Source organism: Mugil cephalus, chromosome 12 (assembly GCF_022458985.1).
Source record: "Mugil cephalus isolate CIBA_MC_2020 chromosome 12, CIBA_Mcephalus_1.1, whole genome shotgun sequence".
Lineage (NCBI taxonomy): Eukaryota > Metazoa > Chordata > Actinopteri > Mugiliformes > Mugilidae > Mugil > Mugil cephalus.
The window spans coordinates 27,702,501-27,727,944 of record NC_061781.1 but is presented as its reverse complement, the minus strand read 5'-3'; the positions used below and the strand labels follow the sequence as shown (position 1 = coordinate 27,727,944).

The 25,444-nt window shown below is 44.4% G+C and overlaps 1 protein-coding gene across 7 annotated transcripts in view; it reads left to right on the top strand.

Annotated features, from left to right (window-relative positions):
- The first annotated feature begins 14,992 nt into the window (after positions 1-14,992).
- The window catches only part of zeb2a (zinc finger E-box binding homeobox 2a), a 24,255-nt gene continuing 13,803 nt past the window's right edge, over positions 14,993-25,444 (top strand). Inside the window, exons 1-2 of one of the 7 annotated variants that reach the window (XM_047600841.1) lie at positions 14,993-15,511; positions 16,150-16,285. In XM_047600841.1, coding sequence (XP_047456797.1) covers positions 16,213-16,285 — 73 coding nt within the window. In that variant the 5' untranslated portion in view covers positions 14,993-15,511; positions 16,150-16,212. Of the gene's footprint in view, positions 15,512-15,889; positions 16,286-19,728; positions 20,179-25,444 lie in introns of those variants that run through there. The other 6 variants (XM_047600846.1, XM_047600847.1, XM_047600844.1 and 3 more) reach the window with 6 other exon arrangements.

Here is a 25,444-nt window from a genome sequence, read left to right as displayed (position 1 = left end):
GGCTCCTTTGTGTTCAGGGTTTGTCACGTATCCAGGTCCAGGTTCTTCTCCCACAGATGAACCAGAATGAAAGTGGTGAAATAAAGAGTTTGGTCCATTTCCTCCTCTGAGCACATTAATGATCCCAGCGAAGTCTCCACGTCTCATCAGTCGTCCTCCCTGAATATTCATGAGCCTGGGCCCCGGAGACGCCGTCTAGGGCCCATTGGTATCAGCTCATCCAGAGACGCTGAGCAGGAATAAAACCATGTTTCTGGTCTGTGGAGAACACATTTAAATATTTCATTTTACAGTCGACACGTGTCCTCTGTCCATTCTACACATTTCTGTCCTGATAACAACCTCTGAATGTCCTGTACACACACTGGCTGTTGGAGATCAAACCCTAGATGCGTTTCATCTGGACCTGTTCTCTGATCTGGTCTGGTTTCATGAGGATGAAGCTAAAGTTTTTAACAGTCTTTTGTGTCATCCTTGTCCACTGTCTCATGTGTTGAAGTGGGAGTTGTCGTCCTCCGTGTCCTCATGTCCTCGTGACTCAAGCAGCTGAATCATCTCCTGTGGATGAATAATAAACATCACTAGAAGAAGATCAAGTCAACACTGACCTGTTGTGTGCAGCAGTGCATCCTGGGAAAGCTGAAGGTACTTAATGTTGATGAGGGCGTTCACCCTGAGACTCTTTGACTAAAGAGGATAAACGACATCCTGGGCTCAGTTCTTTCTGGGAAACCAAAGTCCCAGTGAGCAGAAGAGACAGGAGCAGTTTCCCAGCCTCACACAGGAAGTCCTGACCCCCAAGGTGCTTCGATCATAGGCTCGTGTCCCACGCCATCTCCACTGAACGAGGCCTGAACCCAGCGCACAACTCAGAAAAGACGTCTGAATTCACTGAGAATAACTAAGTCACTGAAAAAAATGAAGAAAATACATGACAAAGGTAACACAAAATAACAAAGTATTAAATAAATAACACAGCACGTATTTTATTACAATTCAAAATGTATGTTTTTGATTTCTAGTCATTTGAAAATATATTCGCATTGGTTTGTTTCTTAAGAATAAAAAGAGTCAATTCTTGATAATAACTTGATTTTAATAATAAGGAAAATCTGAGATCTTGTTGCAACAAATATTGTAGAAGTGTAAAATTCCTATTGTATAATGTTTATGTTCCTTATCAGACACAAGAAAGACAAGACAACTACAATCAACAAAACGAAAGTAGAAATAACAGAAAAACAGAACGTGACCAGTTTTACTTTGTCCTGCCTGCGTCCTGACAGACGCCAGCAGGAGGTTTCTGTTTTTTATTTCTGCTGCTCCACTGAGACAAAACTTGGGTAAAACTAGAGGAGACAGCGGGACAAGCTGAAGGTGAAGACCAGCTCCGCAGCACCAGCGCATATTTAACCCTGACTGGGCTCTCAATCCACAATGTGGAATGTTTTTTTTCTTTGAATTTTATGTATTTTACATATATTCCTGTGTGTGTGTGTGTGTGTGTGTGTGTGTGTGTGTGTGTGTGTGTGTGTGTGTGTGTGTGAGAGAGAGAGAGAGAGAGAGAGAGAAATATTTAATCTTGAATCTTGATTTTCAATCCACCACCTGTTTCCTGAGTCATGCATTTGCGTCCTCCTCAACCAGTTCCTTCTTCCAGAGACATTCAAACATAAAACCAGGAACAAACCTGGAAAGAATAGCACCAGGACAATAAGTGAGACTGTGTCCATGTGTCCATGTGTCCATGGCTGTGAATGTTGGTGTAAAGCTGATGTGAGAGCAGAGCTCTGAGGATTTACTTTGATCTGCAGACGTTACACAAACTACTCAGGAAGGTGGAGGATTGGCAGCAAAGGCTTTATGTCCCTTAATCAGTCTTACAAAAAAGCAATCAGTGGACAGATGTTTTCTCCTGCAGCTGGAAATCTTTTAGAGGCCGGATTGAGAGCAGGACACCACCTGTGTGTTCCACGTCCACATGAGATAATCTGCAGCAAACAAGAAGCTGCAGACGGACACTTGAGGCCAGAATCTGTCGGGGTCCTTAATCTGGACAGGAGAGGTGACCCTGTTACTAAGGCCTGGAAGATCAGGGATTATTTCATCATGAGTGAAACACTGACGTCATCTCAAACTACCACAAGGCCTGGATCTGATCTGACTGTGTCTGGTTAATTATTGATGTGATCATGTTGATTATTTCCTCAGTAACTCCCGGTCTCTTCATCTCCTGACTCCTTAGAGGTGAGGTTAGAGGCTGGTTCCTCTGAGGATGGAGGTTCCTAGGGTTCAGGTCTAACCTGAGCTTTGTCTCTAAAATAAAGAAGAACTCAACATGTGAGAGACTTTCCAGAATCTTTCTTATTCTGATAGAGTGGTGGGTACTTTCCAGACAGACCCTCTGGACCCTCTGGACCTCCTGGTCCCTCTGGACCTCCTGGACAGACCCTCTGGACCTCCTGGACCCTCTGGACTTCTGGACCCTCTGGACCCTCTGGACCTCCTGGACCCTCTGGACCCTCTGGACCTCCTGGACCCTCTGAACCTCTGGACCTCCTGGACAGACCCTCTGGACCTCCTGGACCCTCTGGACCCTCTGGACCCTCTGGACCCTCTGGACCTCCTGGACAGACGCCTTAGTCTGAAGTTTCTTGTGCATTTGTTCATGCACTATTTCTGAATATTTTTTCCTTACACATTTTTTATTTTTATTTTATTTTACTAGATTTTACTTATACTAATCTAATTGTATCTTTCTTGGGCGGCGCAGTGGCTCGGTGGTTAGCGCTGATGCCTCCCAGCAAGAAGGTCCGGGTTTGAGTCCAGCTCAGGTCCCCTCTGGGAGGAGTTTGTATGTTCTCCCTGTGTCTGTGTGGGTTCTCTCCGGGTTCTCTGGTTTCCTCCCACCTCCAGGGACATTCTCGTTAGGCTGATTGGCGTCTCTAGATTGACCCCAGGTGTGAGTGTGAATGGTTGTTTGAATCTGTGTTAGTCTCTCACCCCATGACAGCTGGGATAGACTCCAGAAACCTTCACAACCCTAGTGAGGATAAGCAGTAATAGAAGATGAGATGTAACATTCTTTTTACTTGTGGTTCTTAGGAGTGTCTCTTTTATGTGCAACTAAACTGCTGTGACTAAGATTAAAGTCTAAGTCTAGGTCAGATTCAATGTTGTTTGATAAATGTGAACAAACTGAAATGAGTCCTTGAATCTCCAGAGGAAACTCTTTAATGACACTGACAGGACGTCCAGTTTCTGTTGGACTTGTGACAGGAACCATTTTAGGTTCTGGTGAAGTGAGGAGAACGGCAGCTCTCCGTCTCAGAGGCATTACCGACATTTCCTTGAAAGTGGATAATTGCTGGCTGCGTTGAGCGAAGCATTCAGATGAGCCCACACAGTTTGGCTTCCACTTGTCTTTTCTCTGCTCGGCGTTAAATTAGAGGTTGTCACTCTCAGCTGTACTAAGGTCCCTCTCTGTAGGAGTTCTGACTCGGAGCCAGTGGATGTTCAGGTTTATTGTGGAGATGAGGAGAGCTGCTCACCACTGGGGCATGATGGGAACTTCCATACACAGGAAAAACATCACAACACTTATATGAACAGACCTGAGGCCTGTATCAGGAAGTAGCTCAACTTATCCGGCTTTACTCCAACTTATCCAGCTGAACTGATCCAGAACAGTGATGATCTGGATCAGTGGCATCATGACGCTGGTTATCAGCTCAGTAACTGAAACAGGTTTGTGTTGTTGTGGGTTCTAAGGCAGCAGAACCATCACAACCATGAGGCTGATCCACAAACACTTATTCTCCTCAAATATGAAGAAGAAAAGTCAAACACATCAGAGAGACGCCATAAGACAAAGAACTGCAGATTAAATACATGTGTAAACTACACATCAGTGACTCAGTTAGTTTAGATTTAATGAAGCCATGAAGCTACAGAGATGAATCAGATGTGACCCCTCTGGAGTAAAAAGATAAAACATCCTTCTATCATGTTACCTGGGCGACAATAAAGCTGCTACATCACATCAATACATCAGGTTGTTGTCCTGAATGAAATGATCCTGATTCTGAGCTGTGTTTGAGCTAAAACATCCTCTTCTTTGTGTGATTATCTCCTAAAGATGCGTTCACGCCGTAACGCTCTTCTAGTGATTTGGGCTCCGATCTCAATCAGGTCTTCAATGAAAGGACACGTGATTCTTTCCTGAACAGCTGATTGGCCGGTGGGCGGAGCCTTTAATGGGATTCAGATAGATCCTGAAAGTTACCCTGACCTGAAGCAGGTCAGCTGTTCAGAGTAAGTTACCATGGTAACGTAGCTCCATAAGAATGAATCCAGAAACTCAGAGTTAACCCTGAAGTTTTCTCCATGAGTCTGTGATCCTGCTCCATGATACAGGCCTCAGCTCTCATCAGTCATCACTTCAGACCAGATTAAAGCAGAGAAAGCTCTCTGAACCAGACCTAGACTTAGATCTAGACCCAGACCATGTTGTGATTCTGTCATTGACCTGTGAACATATTTTTTGAGTTTCCTGTTTTATTTTGTAAAGTGGTTTCCATTCTTGATTGTCCTGATTATTTTCACCAGTGCGTTGTCACCTCTCTGTCCTCTTGTGTATATATTGTGTATATATAACCCTGCCTTTCTCTTTGTTCTCTGTCGCATTGTTTTTGTCCTCATGTTTTTGTCCACCTGCCATGTTCATGACTCCTCTCTGGATTACATGCAGTCTGCAGCGCGTTTTTAACCCTAACCCTAACCTTTTGTTGTTGTTGTTTTGATCCCCTCAACTCTTTCATCCTACCTTAAGACCCTCCTGGCAGAGCAGTGCTCTCTGTGGTCCGATTCATCACACAGTTGATCAGATGCAACTTTGATTCTTGAATGAGGAGCTAGACTGTGAGTTGGTTTCTCATGGATGGAGCCATGAAACCAGACATATGATGAACAGAGTGGATCAGTATTCAGGAAGCATGTCTGGGTCAATTAGAGAGCAGCAGATAAAAGTCCTGACGCTGAGTGAATATGCAGAGAAATTAAAGCAAAGTCGCTGGAGTGGAACTGGTCTAATTGGAAGATGTGAATGTTTGTTGTTGGTCTCAGAGGTCTGATGGTGATTGATGCAGCGCTGCACATTTCTTCTTTGTTCATGTAAAAGAACTGACCTGTCAACAGATGAGTCTCAGTGAAAGGTTTCTGTCAGCAGGTTAAAAATAATCCAACTATACATCAGAAACCAACTTCATCACTGGTTCAGGAAATATTTCTCTTCAAGTTCAATGTCCAAACCAGCCACTGAATGGAAAGTTCACCTGGAGTCGCTGGGAACTGACTGCTCCACAAAAGACCTGATGGGCCAATCAGGACATGAGGGCGGGGCTTAATGTGGTGATGATGGTGATGATGATGGTGATGATGATGATGAAGGTGATGATGATGATGAAGGTGATGATGGTGATGACGGTGATGATGAAGGTGATGATGATGATGATGATGATGATGGTGATGATGAAGGTGATGATGAAAGTGATGATGATGATGGTGATGATGGTGATGATGAAGGTGATGATGATGATGATGATGATGATGATGATGATGATGATGATGAAGGTGATGATGGTGATGATGGTGATGATGAAGGTGATGATGAAAGTGATGATGATGATGGTGATGATGAAGGTGATGATGATGATGATGATGATGAAGGTGATGATGGTGATGATGGTGATGATGATGATGAAGGTGATGATGGTGATGACGGTGATGATGAAGGTGATGATGATGATGATGATGATGGTGATGATGAAGGTGATGATGAAAGTGATGATGATGATGGTGATGATGGTGGTGATGAAGGTGATGATGAAAGTGATGATGGTGATGATGATGATGATGGTGATGATGAAGGTGATGATGATGATGATGATGATGATGATGATGATGATGGTGATGATGAAGGTGATGATGAAAGTGATGATGGTGATGATGATGATGATGATGATGATGATGAAGGTGATGATGATGATGATGACGGTGATGATGATGGTGATGATGAAGGTGATGATGTGATGATGATGATGATGATGATGGTGATGATGGTGATGATGAAGGTGATGATGATGATGATGATGATGATAATGATGATGGTGATGATGACAGTGATGATGATGATGATGATGGTGGTGATGATGATGATGATGGTGATGATGAAAGTGATGATGATGATGATGATGGTGGTGATGATGATGATGAAGGTGATGATGATGATGATGATGATGGTGATGATGGTGATGATGAAGGGGCTCCATCCTCCCTGATCTCCAAAGCTGTGACTTTATAGGACCAGCTGATCTTATGTCTTCACCTCCTCCGGATGAATGTGTGAATATAAAGTTTTTGTCCATCTCCATGGATGTGTCGTACAGCTGATGAATGACTGTGATTGGACGTGTCCTCAGCAGGACACTTCCCGTCCTGCAGGTCCTCAGGGATGCAGTCTGCTGTGTCAGCACTGGACGCCATGGCAACCGTCTCCGTCAGGCCGTCAGGGACATTAATAACCAGAGCTGCCAACTTCCTCTGGATAGGATTCAAACCCACGCAGCCAAGAGGACGCTCAGCTTGACGTCCAGCTAGTCAGAAGACCAGTGTCTCTAGTGGCAACCAGAGGACAACCAACTGATAGCAAGTCCAAGAGACAAACATGAACAAGAGGTTCATGGAGGTTTAACCAGTAAACTCCACAGATTTCTTCATTCTGCAGAAGGTTTGTTTCAAACCGACCACAACTGTCCACTTTCTTCAAGTCTCCACCTGAGTAATGTCTTAGAGGACGTCTGTGATTAATCTTCTCTGGTTTGGTTTAGTGTGATTGGTTCCTCCCTCATTAACTGAAGCAGTGCAATAAAAAATATTAGAATGAAACTAGAATAAAAAATTTAAAATTAAATAAACAATGTATAAAAAAAATCTAACAAAATAAAAATACAGTGGTGGAAAAAGTTTTTGTACACCCCATATATTTGTGAAATATTGCATTAAGAATCATTCTTAGGTTTTCAAGTGTAATTTCTTTTAGTTCAGTCACAGAGAAAATACTAAACAAATCCTAAAACAGTCATTAAAAACTTTAAATTGACTGGCTCCATAAAAATCCATCAGAAATGTTGAGTACTGGGTCATTTTGGTTCCAGTGTTCCACTGATGAAGAACGTGCTTCTTATTTACAGACACGTTGTTCTGTTGCTTCGTGTCTAGATAAAAGCCAAACCAACATCTGGGCGTCCAAGGGTTTCTACAGCAACCAATGACCTCATCCTGATCCACATCTGCAGGAAAACCAGCCAATGACATCACAGGAGCTCCAGCAGCAGTGGTCAAACCAAACTGTGTCCAGTGTTCCAGCCTCACTGTACGTGGTGGACGTTTAGATCATGGCTTAAGGTCCTACAAGGCTGTGAAGAAGCCCCTGATCAATGAGAGACAGAGCTTAGACCCAAGAACACAAGGACTGGACAGTCAGGACCTGGAAGAAGATTCTGTGGTCAGATGAGTCAAGTTTCCAGCTTTATCTTCCTCCTGCTAATGTTCTGCTACGCAGAAGGCCAGGCCAAGCATCATCTCCAGCATGGACAGTAGCTACTGTCAGACATGGTGGAGGCAGCATCAGGCTTTGATGCATGATGCTGCTGGTGTTGCTCATCTCACTGTCTGTCATCACACATTCAGCTCATTCTCCAAACCCACATGGTCCCTTCTGCACGTGCTCTGTTGTGTCCAGGTCCAAACTGGATGTTTCTACCAGATAAAGCCCCTTGACTCACCAGGACCAGCAGAACCTGGCTGCAGGAGCACAGGGTCCAGGTCTTAGAGTGGCCCCTGAATGAGCCCATTGTAAATCTGTGGTGGATTATCAAAAGGTCCGTTTCAAAGAGCAAACCAACGAATTTAGAAGTATTAAAAGTAGTAACTGAAGAAGAATTGGAGCAGATTATCTGAACAGTGTGAATTCTGGTGGGAACATGGAGCCAGGATTAGAGCTCTACTGCTGCTAATAAATATTAATCTGATCATCTGATGCTGCATTTAGTTTCTGGTCATTTTCTGTTATTTGTTCACTTTGATTCCAACAACTGTGACATTGAAAGCGTCAAGAATTTAGTTTTGTTAGTTTTTCTTGTCAACAATAAACACAATAAATATAATTTGTATGTGTTTGTGTCTAATGCAGCCGCACCTTTGAAACATAATTTTTAATTTATTTATTTTATCATGATAAGAGAAAAGATCCTGATATGGTCTATGTCGTCTCTGTTACATTGTCTGGTATTGGTCCTAGATAAATATTAATATACTGGGCATCATTATGATACTGGATCCAAACCTTTCCCCCGTCACAAACTACATGAGAGGGCTGGCATTCAGTTGTCCACATTGTCTCTAAAAGTCTTGTTCTTGGCCCAATTGTTTATGTTTAATTTTTGGTGTGATGATAACAACATGTTAAATTTTTACATCTGAACTCCTTCAGCCATTTAGAGCTAGTTGACCTTAGATATGGACACCAACCACTTCCAGACAACTCTATATAAAATTCTTGTTCCCATTTCACTTTTAGATTATTATTATTATCATTGTTATTATCATTAATTATTATTATTATTATTATTAATAATTATTATTAGTTATTATTTCCGTGCTTCTTCAATAAACCTCTGAAGAGTTTAGAGACGAGTCTGACATTTCCTTGTAAATTTCTGTCGCGTAAAAGTGTCTTATTTGAAGATATCAGTCATCTTCATGTTCCAAGTTGTCTAAATGACATAACATGTTGTGTATCTATAAGTGGACATGCAGTTGTTCCTCCGTTGTCTCTCCACTTTTCAAAGGTCTTGTCTAACGTTCCTGGTCTGAACCTGGAGGTGTGAGAAGGTCAAAACTACAGGAAATTGATTCAGTTACAGATGAAACTCCGCCTCCTCCAGGAAGCAGCGTTGTCACGGTAACGGACTTTCAATCTTAATGAAGTGGATGAAGAGAGAAACATGGAGATTCAAACCTGAGGATTAACTCTATGAACCGAGGACCGAGGAGGAGACAGAGATGAAGATGATGATGAAGATGGAAAGAGGTGGAAAGAGAGAAAAGGAGGAAATGGAATAATAATAATAATAATAAACAGACAGAGAGACGCCACCGCCTGCTCCCATCATGCATCAGGGCGACGCGGGGCAAAGACTGGACTTGATCTGTCTGCCAGAGAAATGGTTGTCATGGAGAAATTAAATAAAAATATTCAGTATGAATGAATGAATGAGTGAATGAGCTGTTTAACATGAGAGAGAGACTAGAAAGTCTTTAAAGAGTCTTTGAATATGAACACGCATCAAACTACACAAACATAAACCTGAACTAGAGCTTCCAGCCGTGGTCAGTCTGAGGCCACATGGGGACACATGGAGACCAGACATGTACGGTAGATGTATAGTAGTAGCAAAACCCCGCCCCAAAATTCAACCATAACTATGTAAACAAGGTCCATCAAGCTAAATGTTGAAGAGGTGCGTCTCTGGTCTATATAAGTCTGACACAAGGTACTCAGGAGTTTGTCTGGGGGGGTCGAGTTCTTCCCAACAGGAGCGGAGGCTTAAGTGGATCAAACATTGTGGAAGGACCCACTCCAGCTACATCTCTAGAAAAAACAAGCTACATACATCTGCTCCAAGCTAAGGCTAATGATGGCTAGCTAACGTCGAGCTAGCAAGATGCTCATATAGACAAACCTGTATATCAAAGTTATGGTCTCTGTTGTCGAATATTAATAATATTAGAGCCTAACTAACATTAGTGAGCTTATTGTTAGTTAGCTAGCTAGTGAGTTCACATTAGCTAGCTAACTTTAGCTGGCAGTTTAAACTTATTTTGTGTTCATCTTTCATGAAGCATTTTGTGGACGATCAGCCTGAGGCTAGTGACTTGTACACGGTGCTATCTCCTACATTCCTGTCCTTGCTGCTACAGCCAAAGGAGCTGTGAGCATTCAACATCATAAATAATATAAACAATGACATTCAAACTTTTGACCACTTTCTTTAATAACTACATAAGACAATACTTGCACTCATCAACCAGCTCAGTCTTCATGGCCTCCTCCAGGTGTCCACTCCTACCTAGATGAACTATCACCAACCTGCCCATGATTCCTGTTACTCACAAACTGTCACAGATCATCAGCTGTGTGTTATATTACTAGATCCTACATGTTTCCTTCAGCTTGATATTTGAAGTTAGTTTATCTTGTTTCTCCTGTTCTTCTTCTCTCTCTATCTTTTTTTTTATTGTTTCTACCTGACTGGTCTGAGACAGACGGTCCCTCAATATGAGCTGGTTCTGGTTCTGGTTCTGCTCCAGGTTTCCTTCAGGCTGCTCTGGAGGCTTCGGGACGGCTTTTGTAAAGCGTCTTGAGACAATAATATTGAATTGAATAGACCGAACTGAATTGAATTGAAATTGAATACTGTTACTTTAAGTACTTGAGTAGGAAATATTAAAATAAACTACTTCTAATACTTAAGTACAAAAAATGTTGACTCCTTTAGTACTTCCATTTAAGTGTGGTGCTTAAAGAGCACTTCAATCTCTACACAAGTCACTTTTTGAGTACTTGTACTCAATTCTGGTTCTCTAGTACGTTACACATGTCTGTCGTGGACACATGAGGACACATGTGGACACATAGGGACACATGGGGACAGGTATGAACCTATTAGTGATGAGTTCGGCTCTGAGTGTTTTTTTCCAGATGGGTCGTTTTTCACTGATATAAAAGCAGGTGAACATCATCATCCTTTAGTTACTGGTTATATATGATCAGTTCCTATTAACTTTATAAATGGCATGTTGGTGTTTAGAGCTATTCATTAACTGGCTATAGGTCAACTGTGTTTTAAGAGTCGTCCAATCACACAGTAGGTTTGTTTTATTGTAGACTAAGGAGTTATGAGATGTGAAAATGTTTTATTTGCCTGTTATTTTTACTTCAGCACCCACCAGAGCTTAATGTTAAATAGATTCTAGTTGAGGTTAGACTGACTCACCTTATCTGTTCACATCTGGATGTTTGTTGTCTCTGGATCTAAATAATAGAAACAGAAATAAATTCAGCTCATTGTTTAACCTGCTTCTCGGTCTGAATCAAACTCATCTGGACTAGTTGTAATTCTACAGGACTTTTCCTCCAAGCGTCTGTCTGGTGGAGAGTTTAGGTTTTTATCACCTGAAGGTCACATGACTGTCTGACAATGACCTGATCCTCACCTGGACCTGGACCTAGACCTGGGCCTGGAGGAACCAGTTCTGATCCTGTCTCCTACTCATGGTTCTCTAATGGTCCATTAATGTCCAGAGAGACTTCTCAGGGACAGATGTTCAGACTGTTCAGACTCTCTGGATAAACATTTCTCATTGTCTCCATCCTTGTCTTTGCACCTCTGAATTGGTCCAGGTTATTGAGACAGAAGGTGGACATGTCCTCATCAGGTCCTGTACTCAGACCAGTGGACGTAGGATGACCTCATTGGTGAAGAAGTCATCGTCTGTTCTCTGTTTATCATCTTATTCATGGCATTTGACTTGAGGCGCTCCAGAATTAGAAGACACTACAAACCAGACGCCATCTGAATCAGAGACCCTGAGGCCAGGCGCTGTCCCCATCCTGGACCAGACAAAAGACTCGTCTGTTGAGGGCGTCGCCTGCTCAGAAATGGCCGCGGGTGTCAGTAGTACTCCTCTCCATCAGCGTATCAATGAGGATTTGGGTTTTTACTGAGAGAATGTGTCCAGTGTCTGAGAGACAAGGACAATATAGAGGAGTTCATGAGCAGACGGAGGTTATTTATAGAGCCCAGTGAACACATGAGCCCTCATTCAGTCAAATGGCCATTCCACCATATGTGGGTTCATGGTTTCACCTGGGAAATATTCCCTGGTTCTGAGTGGATGGTCTGGCCTGGGACGACCGCAGACCGAAACTAAACGTCCCATAAACGTCTGGTCAGCAGGAACCATGGAGACAGATGAAAAACAAGGATTGTTCTGGTTCTAGATGAACATGTCACGCTGAGATCTACCTGGAGACATCATCCGAGAACTGAGAATGATTCTAGGTCCTAGTAGAACCACATTGATCATTGAATGTAGTAGAACATGGGTCCACATAGACTGATATTCATAAAAGGCAGGTTGGTGTCAGGGCTCAGTTTAACCCTCTGGAGTGGACGGTGAGTTCAAATCACATCACATGACCAGTTTAAGACGACGTAGCATCTAGATGCTAGCAAGAGGGGGGAACTAGCCAGAGGAGAGAGCTAGCAGGAGGAGAGAGCTAACAAGAGGAGAGAGCTAGCAAGAGGAGGGAGCTAGCAGGAGGAGAAGGCTAGCAGGAGGAGGGAGCTAGCAGGAGGAGAAGGCTAGCAGGAGGAGGGAGCTAGCAGGAGGAGAGAGCTAGCAGGAGGAGAGAGCTAGCAAGAGGAGGGAGCTAGCAGGAGGAGGGAGCTAGCAGGAGGAGAGAGCTAGCAGGAGGAGAGAGCTAGCAGGAGGAGAGAGCTAGCAATAGGAGAGAGCTAGCAGGAGGAGAGAGCTAGCAAGAGGAGAGAGCTAGCCAGCTACACATGATAGAAAGAAACATGACAGCCTCTTTCCTATTGGTGGAAACATGCATCCATCAGCCAATCAGGACATGATGTGTCAGTGGTTGCTAAGGAACAGTGAGGCTATATTCAGTCTATGGAGACAGGAGACAGTTTAGAGACATTTAGACATTATTACTGGTTGGACACCTGATAGTTGTGGACATGGTCCTAAATAGTTTTAATGGAAATAGTTGTAAATAAGTAAATGTGTTGATCAGCTTTAGAAATGTCCAGGTTAGATTTACATTCTAAGTTCTAGAAATGGTTGGTTCAACATGTTTGTGGTTTTCTAACTTGTTCCTCCTGGATCTGATGGTTCTAGTCTGGTTTTAGCTCCAACGTGTTCACAGAGTTTGTAAAGTTGAGCTGAAAGAATGAAACCGAACCAGGACCAAGGTGAAACAGAGTCAGACTCTGGACTCTGGAGGGTTAAAGTTGACCCAGAGGTCAGGTCTCTAATGTCCTCCCTTGAAGACCCGTCCCCCGTCTTTGCTGTCTCTCAGCACCAGGATGTTGATGTCTCAGTGTGTAACTCTGAAATAAAAGTCCATCACATGAGTGGTCCTGTGACTGCTGCTATCAGAGGTCATGCTAATTAGTGGTTTTGGTGAAGAGCCTCAGGAGCTAAGGTTAGGACACAAAATCTGTTGTCCCCGTCATCCTGGTTGGACGTGTCTCCTCCAGCTACAGCAGCTGGAAACATCAAGCTCAATGATTGGCTTTGAATGCCCCACATGAACTACAAGGCTAATGGAATTAGCTGCTAGCACTGAGGGTTGTTCCCATTTAAAAAGCTAATAAAAGCTTAAGATTAGCTGTTGGTTCTGTCCTCCATGCGTGGTAGGTGCAGGACAAAGCTGTTAGCTTAGCACAAAGACCGGAAACCACTCTCTGGGGGTCCTCTGGTCCCCAGCTAATATGGATCAAAGGCTGATCAATGGCTCCATTGTTGGACTCCAGTCTGACTGTGTTACCATGACGACTTCACATCTTTTCATCAGCCCAGACGTCACCTGCACTACGCGTCCAAAAGTCTGTGGACACCTATCGGCTGTACATGCCCAGAAATCAAGCGCTCGCGTCTAAGGAATAAAAACCCTGTGAGCGTTGAGACACCTCGTGGCTTCTTCAGATGAGGCAACAGTCACAAAGTTCCTCATTTTACAAACGTCACCTGAAAGAAGCTGATGAAACTCTGAGGTTAGAAACAGACTCCTGATGAAAAGGAGGGATGAGGAGGAGGCTGCAGCTCCAAACAGGTCATGTCATGGAGGGAGGATGGAGGGAGGGTGGAGGGCTGCACTTGAACTACTCCTCAACTACATCTAAACTACACCCACAACACAGACCCCAACTCTAAACTGCCTTTGGTTAACGGTCCTCTGGGGGCTCTGAGCCCCTATTTGACCAATGTATTGATGTTTGATTCAGTGATGCGTTCAGTGGCTGCAGGACAAAATGAGCTCAAGAGTCAAGTGGTTTATTTCCTGAAGAACCAACTGAAGACGCTGTGTCCTCAGGAAGCTGTGGCTCCTTATCAACCTACAGGCTTTATGCCGGGTTAAATTTACCTCCTCAGGAAACTGTGGGTCCTTATCGACCTACAGGCTCGACCCAGAGTTAGATTCACCTCCTTCCTGCCGTCAGTCAGTCCCAATAAAGTTTATTCAAAATGTATCTGCACCAGCTGTCATAAACCTTCCTCCTCCTGCTCCTCCTCCTCTCAGTCCCACTAAAAACCCTCAGAGATGTTTTTTAGAATAAACATCAAGGTTCAGCCCCCCCCCCCATCACACTGTGATCAGTGTAATACCCCATTAACCCCACCACTGTTTCCCCACTACTCCATAATACCCTGACACTGATCCACACGTCTCATCACAGATTAACATCCACCTTGGTCACGTGACCTCAGTCAGCCCCCCCCCCCCCCCCCACCCCCAGAGTCAGAGTCAGAGTCAGAGTCAGAGTTTTATTTATTTTTTCATATTGACATTGACATTCAACAGACATATTTGCACTAATAAACATAATATTTGCATTATAGTTTAACTGTTGCTTTAAATGCTGCTAGTTTTTCCTCATTTCCATGCTTTTATTTGATATATATATATTTATATATATATATATATATAACTCTTTACTCTGATATAGTTGTTTCCTTCATGTATAGTTTATATCTTTACTGATATAGTTTCTATTTTATTGCTCCTGAACCAAAGAGTTGACAAATTGTATTTAGTTGTTTTTCACCAGACAATGACAATAAAACCTTCTTGTTATTATTATTTGATCTGATAAAAGTTTATTTTGAACATGTTAGTGAAAGAATTGAATTAGTCAGAGAATGAATTAAAACCCACATGCTTCTACATGAGTTTTGTTGATCTCCATGTTGAAGAAGGAGGAGGAGGAGTAAAAACCCTTAAATCCTTAAATCAGGTGAGTCGGACTAGCACGTGTCTCAGGTAAGTGTCACGTGTGAAGCAGACAGGTGTAAAGGTGTATAACGGGAGGGGTTCGGATCCTCGTTATCCCTTCTGGGGAAGATAGGTGGCGCTAGCTGCTCTGTTTATTTGCTGGAAAGAAAAAATAATGTGACAGGAGGCGGGAGGAGGACTCAGATCGATCAGCCCCGACCTGCAGCCCGGACTCCGCAGCTCCGACCCACCGGGACCCACCGGGACCCACCGGGACTGAGCGGGACCAGGTCTTTGTCTCTGCAGGGAGGAGGTGCAGCATCAGCGGCTCGTCCCCTGTTTCTTCGCCGTGTGTCTTGTCTGAGACGCGGATCGTCTCCGGTGAGTCGCTCCGCTCCTCTTCCTCTTCTTCCACCTCTTCTATCCGCAGCCAATCAAAGCGCAGCTCTACCTGAGCTCCTCTACCTGCACGGACAGGTGAGGATAGAGGTGCGCGCTCCCGGGGACAGGTGCAGGAGGGAGGCGCGCGCTCCCCGGTGCAGGTGTAGGATGGAGTGATGGAGGGAAGGAAGGATGCTGAGCTCCGGAGCTCTGCGGAGAAACGACGCTCCGGGCGGCGGCGGGTCAGGCTGCGGAGGCGGCCGATGTCTTTACTCTCATCATTATTATTATTATTATTATTATTATTATTATTATTGGGTATAAAGGGGGGGGGGGGGGGGGGGGGGGGGGGAGGGATCGATCGATCGTTGAGGCCTTTAACTGATCAACAAGTTTAATGGGGGAGGAGTGTTTCTGTGTGAGTGTGTGTTTTATTGCCCCCCCCGGACCAGACCAGACCAGGCGGGCGGGGACTCGGGGCGGTGCGCTCGGAGCTCCAACTAACTAAGTGTCTCAAAGTGGAGACAAAGTGGAGACTCGTCCTTCCAGCAACTTTCTCTCCGCTCGGAGCTCAGGTTCGGTTGTGGACCCGGTTGTGGACCCGGTTCTGGGGATTTACTGTGTGTGTCGGTTGTCAGGCAGCGGGAGGACCCGGACCAGGACCCGGACCAGGAGCCCATGCCGACCGGGGACATTTATCAATGAAGCCGGAGATCATGGCGGAGGGTCCCCGATGCAAGAGGCGCAAACAGGCCAACCCCCGGAGGAAGAGCGGTAGGAGACTCACACACACCCCGACACACACCACACGCGGCCCGGCCCGGAGGACCCGGACCTCCCGGAAAGTTTGTAAAGGGGATCCGGGGTCGGTTCGGCCGGGTGGATCCGGGTGGAGCCGGGCGGAGGTCTGAGTCCGGGATGAACCATTATGTTTTGAATCCAATAAAGACATAAAATATTAAATATTGCATGAAATGATTATTAATGTGGCTTAAACTAAAGTAAAACATAAAAACCATTTAAATTAAAACCAGCAGAAACCAGAAATAAACAAACGTTTATTCTTTATTCAATGCGTTTTAATCATTTCAACATTTAACTCGGTTTAAAGTCAAACACCAGGAAATGATCATTTATTCACTTTGGTTCATTTTAGTTTCATTCCGTTTAATTCGTTTTATTTCATTCAGGGTTTTTTTTTTTCATTCCGTTTAATTCTATATTTCATTTTCTTTTATTTCATGTTGTATCTTCTCTGTAGTTTAATAGTGTTTATTTTGTTATCAATTAACTGTTGATTCATTATATATAAATATATATATGTATATATACATATATATATATTAATTAAATATTGATTAGTTATTAATTGTTGTTGAGTCTATGTCTGTAGAAGTTTAACAGATAAATAAAGTTAATCATTAATTTATTCAGATGAATTTGTTCTCATTAATTATTCTTTTATTTGCGTTAATAATTAATATATAATTCTTTCCCGTGTTGCGTTTGAGTTAGTAGTAAAAGGGAGCGCTCAGTCTGACCTCTGATTGGTCCTCGTTCACGCTTCTCATTATTCAAAACAAATCTCCTCCTCTTCCTCCTCATGGGCCCAGGTCATGAATCAGCCCCCCCCCCCCCCCCCCCCCCGTGTTTATTGTGAAAGCAGATTAAGGGTACCACCCCCCCCCCCCCCCCCCCCCACACACACACACACACACACACACACACACCAGGATTTAGGCAGATTTTCACCAACACCTCTGGGAGGAGGAGGGGGAGGAGTGTTGTTGTGGTTCTAACCTGGTTCTAACCCTGGTCCTAACTTGGTTCTAACCTGGTTTCTCACCCTGGTCTTAACCTGGTTCTAACCCTGGTTCTAATGTGGTTCTAACCCTGGTTGTAATGTGGTTCTTATGTGGTTCTAATGTGGTTCTAACGTGGTTCTAATGCGGTTCTAACCCTGGTTCTAATGTGGTTCTAACGAGGTTCTAACGTGGTTCTAACCCTGGTTCTAACCCTGGTTCTAACCCTGGTTCTAACGTGGTTCTAACGTGGTTCTAACATGGTTGTAACCCTGGTTCTAATGTGGTTCTAACGTGGTTCTAACGTGTTTCTAACCCTGGTTCTAATGTGGTTCTAACGTGATCCTAACTTGGTTCTAACCCTGGTTCTAACCCTGGTTCTAACCCTGATCCTAACTTGGTCCTTACCTGGTTCTAACCTGGTTCTAACCCTGGTCTTAACATGGTCCTAACCTGGTTCTAACCCCGGTTCTAACTTGGTTCTAACCTGGTTTCTCACCCTGGTCTTAACCTGGTTCTAACCCTGGTTCTAACCCTGGTTCTAATGTGGTTCTAACCCTGGTTCTAACCCTGGTTCTAATGTGGTTCTAACCCTGGTTGTAATGTGGTTCTTATGTGGTTCTAATGTGGTTCTAACATGGTTCTAATGCGGTTCTAACCCTGGTTCTAATGTGGTTCTAATGTGGTTCTAACGAGGTTCTAACGTGGTTCTAACCCTGGTTCTAACCCTGGTTCTAACGTGGTTCTAACGTGGTTCTAACGTGGTTCTAACGTGGTTGTAACCCCAGCCCCCGCCGTAGCCCTTCAGGCCTCCAGCACCTGCCAGCGGGGAGCGCTTCATTCGTCCTCCACTAACAGGATTATGCAGCTCTGTAATTGATTCGTGTGCAGGGATGGTGGTGGGGGTGTGTGTAGTGTGGGGGGGCCACGGTGGAGCTGAGAGGTCAGGAAACAAACGCCCCAGAATTCCAGCGAGTCCATGTGTCGGTTCTGTGTCGGTTCTGTGTCAGTTCTGTGACATCAGCCCAGATGGATGAAAGAGCAGCTTTGTGCTCCTGGTCGAGGCTGAATGAGCCTCATTGATGTGTTCGCTGCTCTCTGTTCGCGGCGTCTCTCTCGGCGTTGGCGGTGGCGGCGGCGGCGGCGGCCATGTTGTGATCAGCTTCCTGTGGGTTGGTTGCGATCGATGTGACACAGACGATCAGTTCACACATGGACGGAGACATGAGGCCGGAAAGGAGGGCGGTCGATACGCGGCTCTGGTAAAGATCCGCTCCAACGTGGAGATTAAAACAGCTTCGTATCACTTTGACATGTCCACAGAGACGCCGCCATGTGTAGGACGAGTCCTCGAAGGTCCTCCAGCAAAGTGTCCAAACGTCCTCAAAGTGTCCTGTAGCTGTGTCCCTGTTAGCGGAGCTTTGAGAACCGAGAGGTAGAAGAGAACGTTCTAAAACTGAAACTATTTAAATCCTAAAGTAAAATGAACTCACAGTCTGAGGCTCGTCACCGTTAGCATGGTTCTCCTGCTTCCTGTCTCTGTGCTAAGCTAAGCTAAGCTAAGCTAAGCTAAGCTAAGCTAAGCTAACAGTGAGCTGTACCTGGGAGTCTGTCCAGTTGCTGTTAAACCAGTTCACCTGAAAGTAATGTCCCATCAGGCCAGAGCGTCCTCCCCCGTCTCCCTGTCCCTCCTCACCCGTCCTAATGAGCCTGGGAGCAGACCCCCCCCCCGGTGACCCAGTGGACACTGCTTTGCCCCAGGGTGTTGGTGGGGGCTGGTGGGGGCTGAGGGGTCGAGGAGGGGGCAGGTCCAAGCCGTCCAGGACTGTCTTTTGTCCCGGTGTGTCTTTTGTCGTCTGGCCGTTGATTGTGAGGACAGTGATTTGTGTCTGAGCCGAGTCTCGGTGGGAGGGGGGACGGGTTCTGCTGCATGAGCTGAAGAACCCGAGGTTCTCCAGGAACCAGCAAACAGGGTCAGTGTTAGTGACCAGAGGGACGACATCACACAAATATATACGTGTGTGTAATATATGTATATATGTGTATTTATATATAATATACACACATGTATAAATATATAAATATATGAATGATCCTTAGAACCAAATATATTTATATACATGTTTATATAATATATGTATATATATTTATATATATGTATTTATATATAATATACACACATGTATAAATATATAAATATATAAATGATCCTTAGAACCAAATATATTTATATACATGTTTATATAATATATGTATATATATTTATATATATGTATTTATATATAATATACACACATGTATAAATATATAAATGATCCTTAGAACCAAATGTACCAGAACAATTAACCTGATATTACCAATAAGTCTGGTCTCAGTAACACTGACCTTAGAAACGAGGTCCTGCTGGAGGACAAAGATAAGACGCTTCCTGTCCCCAGTGTCTCGTGCGCTGGACGCGCCACAATCCTCTTTGCTCCCAAATCTGGGTTAAATGCAAATTGATCGTGGTGATAATTACCGTGCAGCAGACCAGAAGAGATTCAGTGAGACCTGGACACGTCTGCAAACAATGGACGTCCACGTCCTCGGGGCCCAGACGTCCCTGAGGACGGAGACACAACCAGGGAGGACAGTTTAGTTTTCTTTCTGATGTCTGTATAAGAAATAAGGGACAGTGAATCAGTTCTGTTCTTGTTTTTATAGCAGAGATATAAAAAATATACAAAAAATAACAACAGAGAAAAAAGCCACGTTGAGACATTGATCTGTTCTATTGTCTCATGTTGTTGGTGAACGAGTGTCTCATTGTTGTTTTTCTCCTTCTTGGGTCTGGCTGCGTGTCTTCGCGGGGACATGTCCAAGCAGGTAAGACAAACTGTCTGTCAGTCCATTTCCTCTTTCTGTGTCCTTAACTTCCCTCTGTGAGATCTGCTGACTGTGTTTCTCGGGGTTTTGATGACCTCGTCACCGCTGCTTCTTCTTCTTCTTCTATTTCTGAGAATCTCTTTAAAAACACTCGCTCCTTCCCGTTCTGCCCTCACGCTCTTTATTTCCTCCTCTGATTCTGGGGAGTCGTCTCCACTGAAACGTTCCTTGTTGGTTCCTTGTTGGTTCCTCAGAGTTTTTCTGGTGAAACGTTCTGCGTTCTGAATGAAAGGTGGAGCTGCAGACGTTCCTCATTGTTGTTCTGGTTTGGTCTCAGATATTTTAGAAAACGACGTCTTTCTCTGCACGTTCTCTGTGAATAACCAGACAGGAACCAACAGAGCAGTAACTGGAGTGAAGGAACGTCCTTGTCCAGTCTCACGTCTCAGCGATTTAAACACGAGTTTAAGATAAATCCTGAACGGAACCAATCGCTGAGCAGCAGGAAGTTGAGACGACAGGAATCAGGTTCATTAAAATCCTCCATGAAATATTCAGAACGCTGAGTTTGTGGTGGGAGGAGCCTCAGCTTCACACTCGTGTCTCAGCGCTGGAGAAACTACTGATCAGTGGAGAAACTACTGATCAGTGGAGGAACAGCTGCTGTTGTTCCGACGCCTTTTGGATCAGTCGCACTGAGGTTTGTGACATAGAACCATGTGATCACACGTCTGGACCTCAGGGTTTAAATGCCACAGCCTACCTGAGCGTTCTTTGTGTCTGTCTTTGTCCACCATGTGTCCACCATGTGTCCCTGTTGCTACGGAGACAGAATAACTTGTGGACATTGTCCAACCAGAGGAGAGCTGACGCTTCTTATTGAGAACAGTGTCTCCCAGTGAACAGTGGCTGCAGGAGTGGACACATATTAGCAGCAGCATTGGCAGCTTGTCTTTGTCTTGGTTTGTCTTGGTTTGTCTCCAGCTGTTAGCCACGTTAGCCCAAGTGCTAGCAGAATCCCCGGCTAACGTATGCTTGGCTTGGTTCATGTGCTGTTTGAAGCTGGAAAGAAAACTCCTTCCTGCAGAGTGTGATGATACTTTATGTGTCTCCACTGGTCCCTCTTGGTGTCTTTGTCCTCAAATGTCCCATGGAGAGGACCAACGTGCTGTTTAGCGTCTTCCATCTTTATGGGTTGGTTCTGCTGCCTGTCACTACCGGATCAGCTGGTGCTAACGCTAACGCTACTTGGACAAACTGAGACACGTTCACAGTCGTTCTGAACTAAACTAAATATAAAGAAGAAACGTGAAAAGATTCAGTTCGTTCTCATTCGATTCTTTTATTTTATTGAAGCCAAACAACTCAAACAGATCCGTCCCCAGCACGACACAACGCAACACAACACAACACAACACGTCCGTCCCCAGCACGGACGGACGTGTTGTGACATGTTGTGTTGTGACGTGTTGTGTTGTGACGTGTCGCGTTGTGTTGTGTTGTGACGTGTTGTGACGTGCTTGGATGTTGTAAATGAACTGAGCTCTGAGACGTTGGACATACGAGGACGGACACACTGACTGGGTTGTTGTGTGTGTGTTGTGTGTGTGTCTCACACTGGGACAGAAACAGTCGACGACGTCCAACAAACGAGGCCACTTTGCTGAAACGCTGTAATTGACTGAGAGGCTGGAGGATAAAGGCTTTTATTTTGAAGGGCAGTGAGAGGATTAAAACGTCCCCTCGCTCTGACTGGGACGCTTTAGGTCTCACACTGACTCTTGTCCTCTGGACGCTGGACATGTGATGAGCTCATACAGGAGGATTTAAAAAACCTTCAGATCAGATCAGCTGATTCACTCGTTCATGTTTCATCTGGTTTCATCCTCATGTTTCATTTACTGATGTCACAGACACACAACATACATGTCACCGCACACCTGGTCTCAGCTGGTCTCACCTGGTCTCAGCTGGTCTCAGCTGGTCTCAGCTGGTCCCACCTGGTCTCAGCTGGTCCCACCTGGTCTCAGCTGGTCTCAGCTGGTCTCACCTGGTCTCAGCTGGTCCCACCTGGTCCCACCTGGTCTCAGCTGGTCTCAGCTGGTCTCAGCTGGTCTCAGCTGGTCCCACCTGGTCTCAGCTGGTCTCAGCTGGTCTCAGCTGGTCTCACCTGGTCTCAGCTGGTCCCACCTGGTCCCACCTGGTCTCACCTGGTCTCAGCTGGTCTCAGCTGGTCTCACCTGGTCTCAGCTGGTCTCAGCTGGTCTGATAGAAACCATCAGCATAGAAACAGGACGACAGCAACACTGCTGGGAGGAGAGAGAGAGAGAGAGAGTGTGTGTGTGTGTGTGTGTGTGTGTGTGTGTGTGTGTGAGTGTGTGTGAGTGTGTGTGTGTGTGTGTGTGTGTGTGTGTGTGTGTGTGAGTCTAAACTGAGGGATGGCAGCATGAACCAGGAATGAACGACGATGGAGATGAGCTTCTATTTCAGATCTGTGAGACATCAGCTGATAATCTCACACTAACACACCAGTACACACACTAACAAACACACACACTAACACACTAGTACACACACTAATAAACACACACACTAGTACACACACTAATAAACACACACACTAATAAACACACACACTAACACACTAGTACACACACTAATAAACACACACACTAGAACACACACTAATAAACACACACACTAGAACACACACTAATAAACACACACACTAACACACTAGTACACACACCAATAAACACACACACTGGTACACACACTAATAAACACACACACTAATAAACACACACACTAACACACTAGTACACACACTAATAAACACACACACTAGAACACACACTAATAAACACACACACTAGAACACACACTAATAAACACACACACTAACACACTAGTACACACACCAATAAACACACACACTAGTACACACACTAATAAACACACACACTAATAAACACACACACTAGTACACACACTAATAAACACACACACTAGTACACACACTAATAAACACACACACTAGAACACACACTAATAAACACACACACTAGTACACACACTAATAAACACACACACTAGAACACACACTAATAAACACACACACTAGTACACACACTAATAAACACACACACTAGTACACACACTAATAAACACACACACTAGAACACACACTAATAAACACACACACTAACACACTAGTACACACACTAATAAACACACACACTAACACACTAAGTCTGTCCCTGGACTAACTAACATGTTTTGGTGTTTTGGGAGAACCCACGCAGACACAGGGAGAACGCTGGGATAGACTCCAGCAGACTCCAGGGTTCTAGACCAGGGTTCTGGACCAGGGTTCTGGACCAGGGCTCTGGACCAGGGTTCTGGCAGCATTTTATATTGCTAATGTTAATGCTAACATGCTAAAAAGACAACAACAAAACACAAGTTTGGTGTCGCGCAACGTAAACACACTTTCCAATTGCTAAGCCCACAATGCACTGCTCTGGGTTTCTGGGTTCATTCTTATGGAGCTACGTTACCATGGTAACTTACTCTGAACAGCTGACCTGCTTCAGGTCAGAGTAACTTCCAGGATCTGTCTGAATCCCATAAAAGGCTCCGCTTTAAGTTGTTAAAAGTCGTAGGTTCATGATGTTGTTATTGTTGGTTCATGTTGTTGGTGATTGTTATTGTAGGTGGTGCATGTTGTTGTTGGTTCATGTTGTTGTTGGTGCATGTTGTTGTTGGTTCATGTTGTTGTTGGTTCATGTTGTTGTTGGTTCATGTTGTTGTTGGTGCATGTTGTTGTTGGTTCATGTTGTTGTTGGTTCATGTTGTTGTTGTTGTTGGTTCATGTTGTTGTTGGTGCATGTTGTTGTTGGTGCATGTTGTTGTTGGTTCATGTTGTTGCTGTTGTTGGTTCATGTTGTTGTTGGTGGTTCATGGTGTTGTTGTTGGTTTAAGGTGTTGTTGGTCCATGTTGTTGTTGGTGCATGTTGTTGTTGGTGCATGTTGTTGTTGGTTCATGTTGTTGCTGTTGTTGGTTCATGTTGTTGTTGTTGGTGGTTAATGTTGTTGTTGGTTCATGTTGTCTGTGTTGTTAGTTCATGTTGTTGTTGTTGGTTCATGTTGTTGTTTTTGGTCGTTCAAGTAGTTGTTGTTGTAGGTTCATGGTGTTGGTGTTGTTGGTTCATTTTGATGTTGTTGTTGGTTCATGTTGTTTGTGTTGTTGGTTTATGGTGTTGATGGTTCATATTGTTGTTGTTGGTTCATGTTTTTGCTGTTGTTGTTTCATGTTGTTAATGTTGGTTCGTGTTGTTTAATTAAACACTTTCTGTTTCTGAGTTCGTTTTCTAACTTTCAGTTGTTCATAGTTTTGTTTCCAACTGTGACAGAAAAAAAAAAGTTTGTAAGATCCCCCGTCCTCCCCCTCCCTCCCCGTCCTCCCCTTCCTCCCCCATCTTTCCCCTTCCTCCCCCGTCCTCCCCCGTCCTCCCCCTTCCTCCCCGTCCTCCCCTGTCCTCCCCCGTCCTCCCCCTCTGCTGCGTTGTCTCAGAAGACAGAAGTGGTTATTTTAGTTTTGCTCAGGTAATCAAGTGGAGTTGTTGTGTAATGAAATTTTCAGGAAGTTGAGGCGACGTTTGTCCTCTGGTCGTCATGGGAACGTCCGGCAGAGACGAGGGTGAAGACACAAAGTGAAACGAGTGTTGGCTGAACCGGTCTTTCTACAGGCATAAAACTCTGTTCTTTGAAGTGGGCGGAGCCTGTTGTATGGTTGCCATAGAAACCGTTGTTGTTGACATAATTAATTAATTAATTAATTAATTAATTAATTAATATTGCTTCATTGATCCCTCCCTTCCTTTGGCCCCCCAGCTACACCTCTAACCACCGCTCCACCGCTCCACCGCTCCACCGCTCCACCGCTCCAGCGCTCCAGCGCTAGGCTACCGAGTGGAGCAGGAGGTTACTGGTTCATTCATACAGAAAATGTCCTGTCACTGTAGCACATGTACACAAGGATCAATAAAGATTTAATAACAATTAAAACATCTACAGAGGAAACTAGAAAATTCCCTCTGGGAAATTTTGAAGGGGCTATGGGAGCTAATGGCGGGAAAACCTTCTCTGTCGACATGGGAGGTGGCACAGTTAGCCCACATTTAGCACAGTTAGCCTACATTTAGCACAGTTAGCCCACATTTAGCACAGTTAGCCTGTGTGTGACAAACGAATATATAAACAA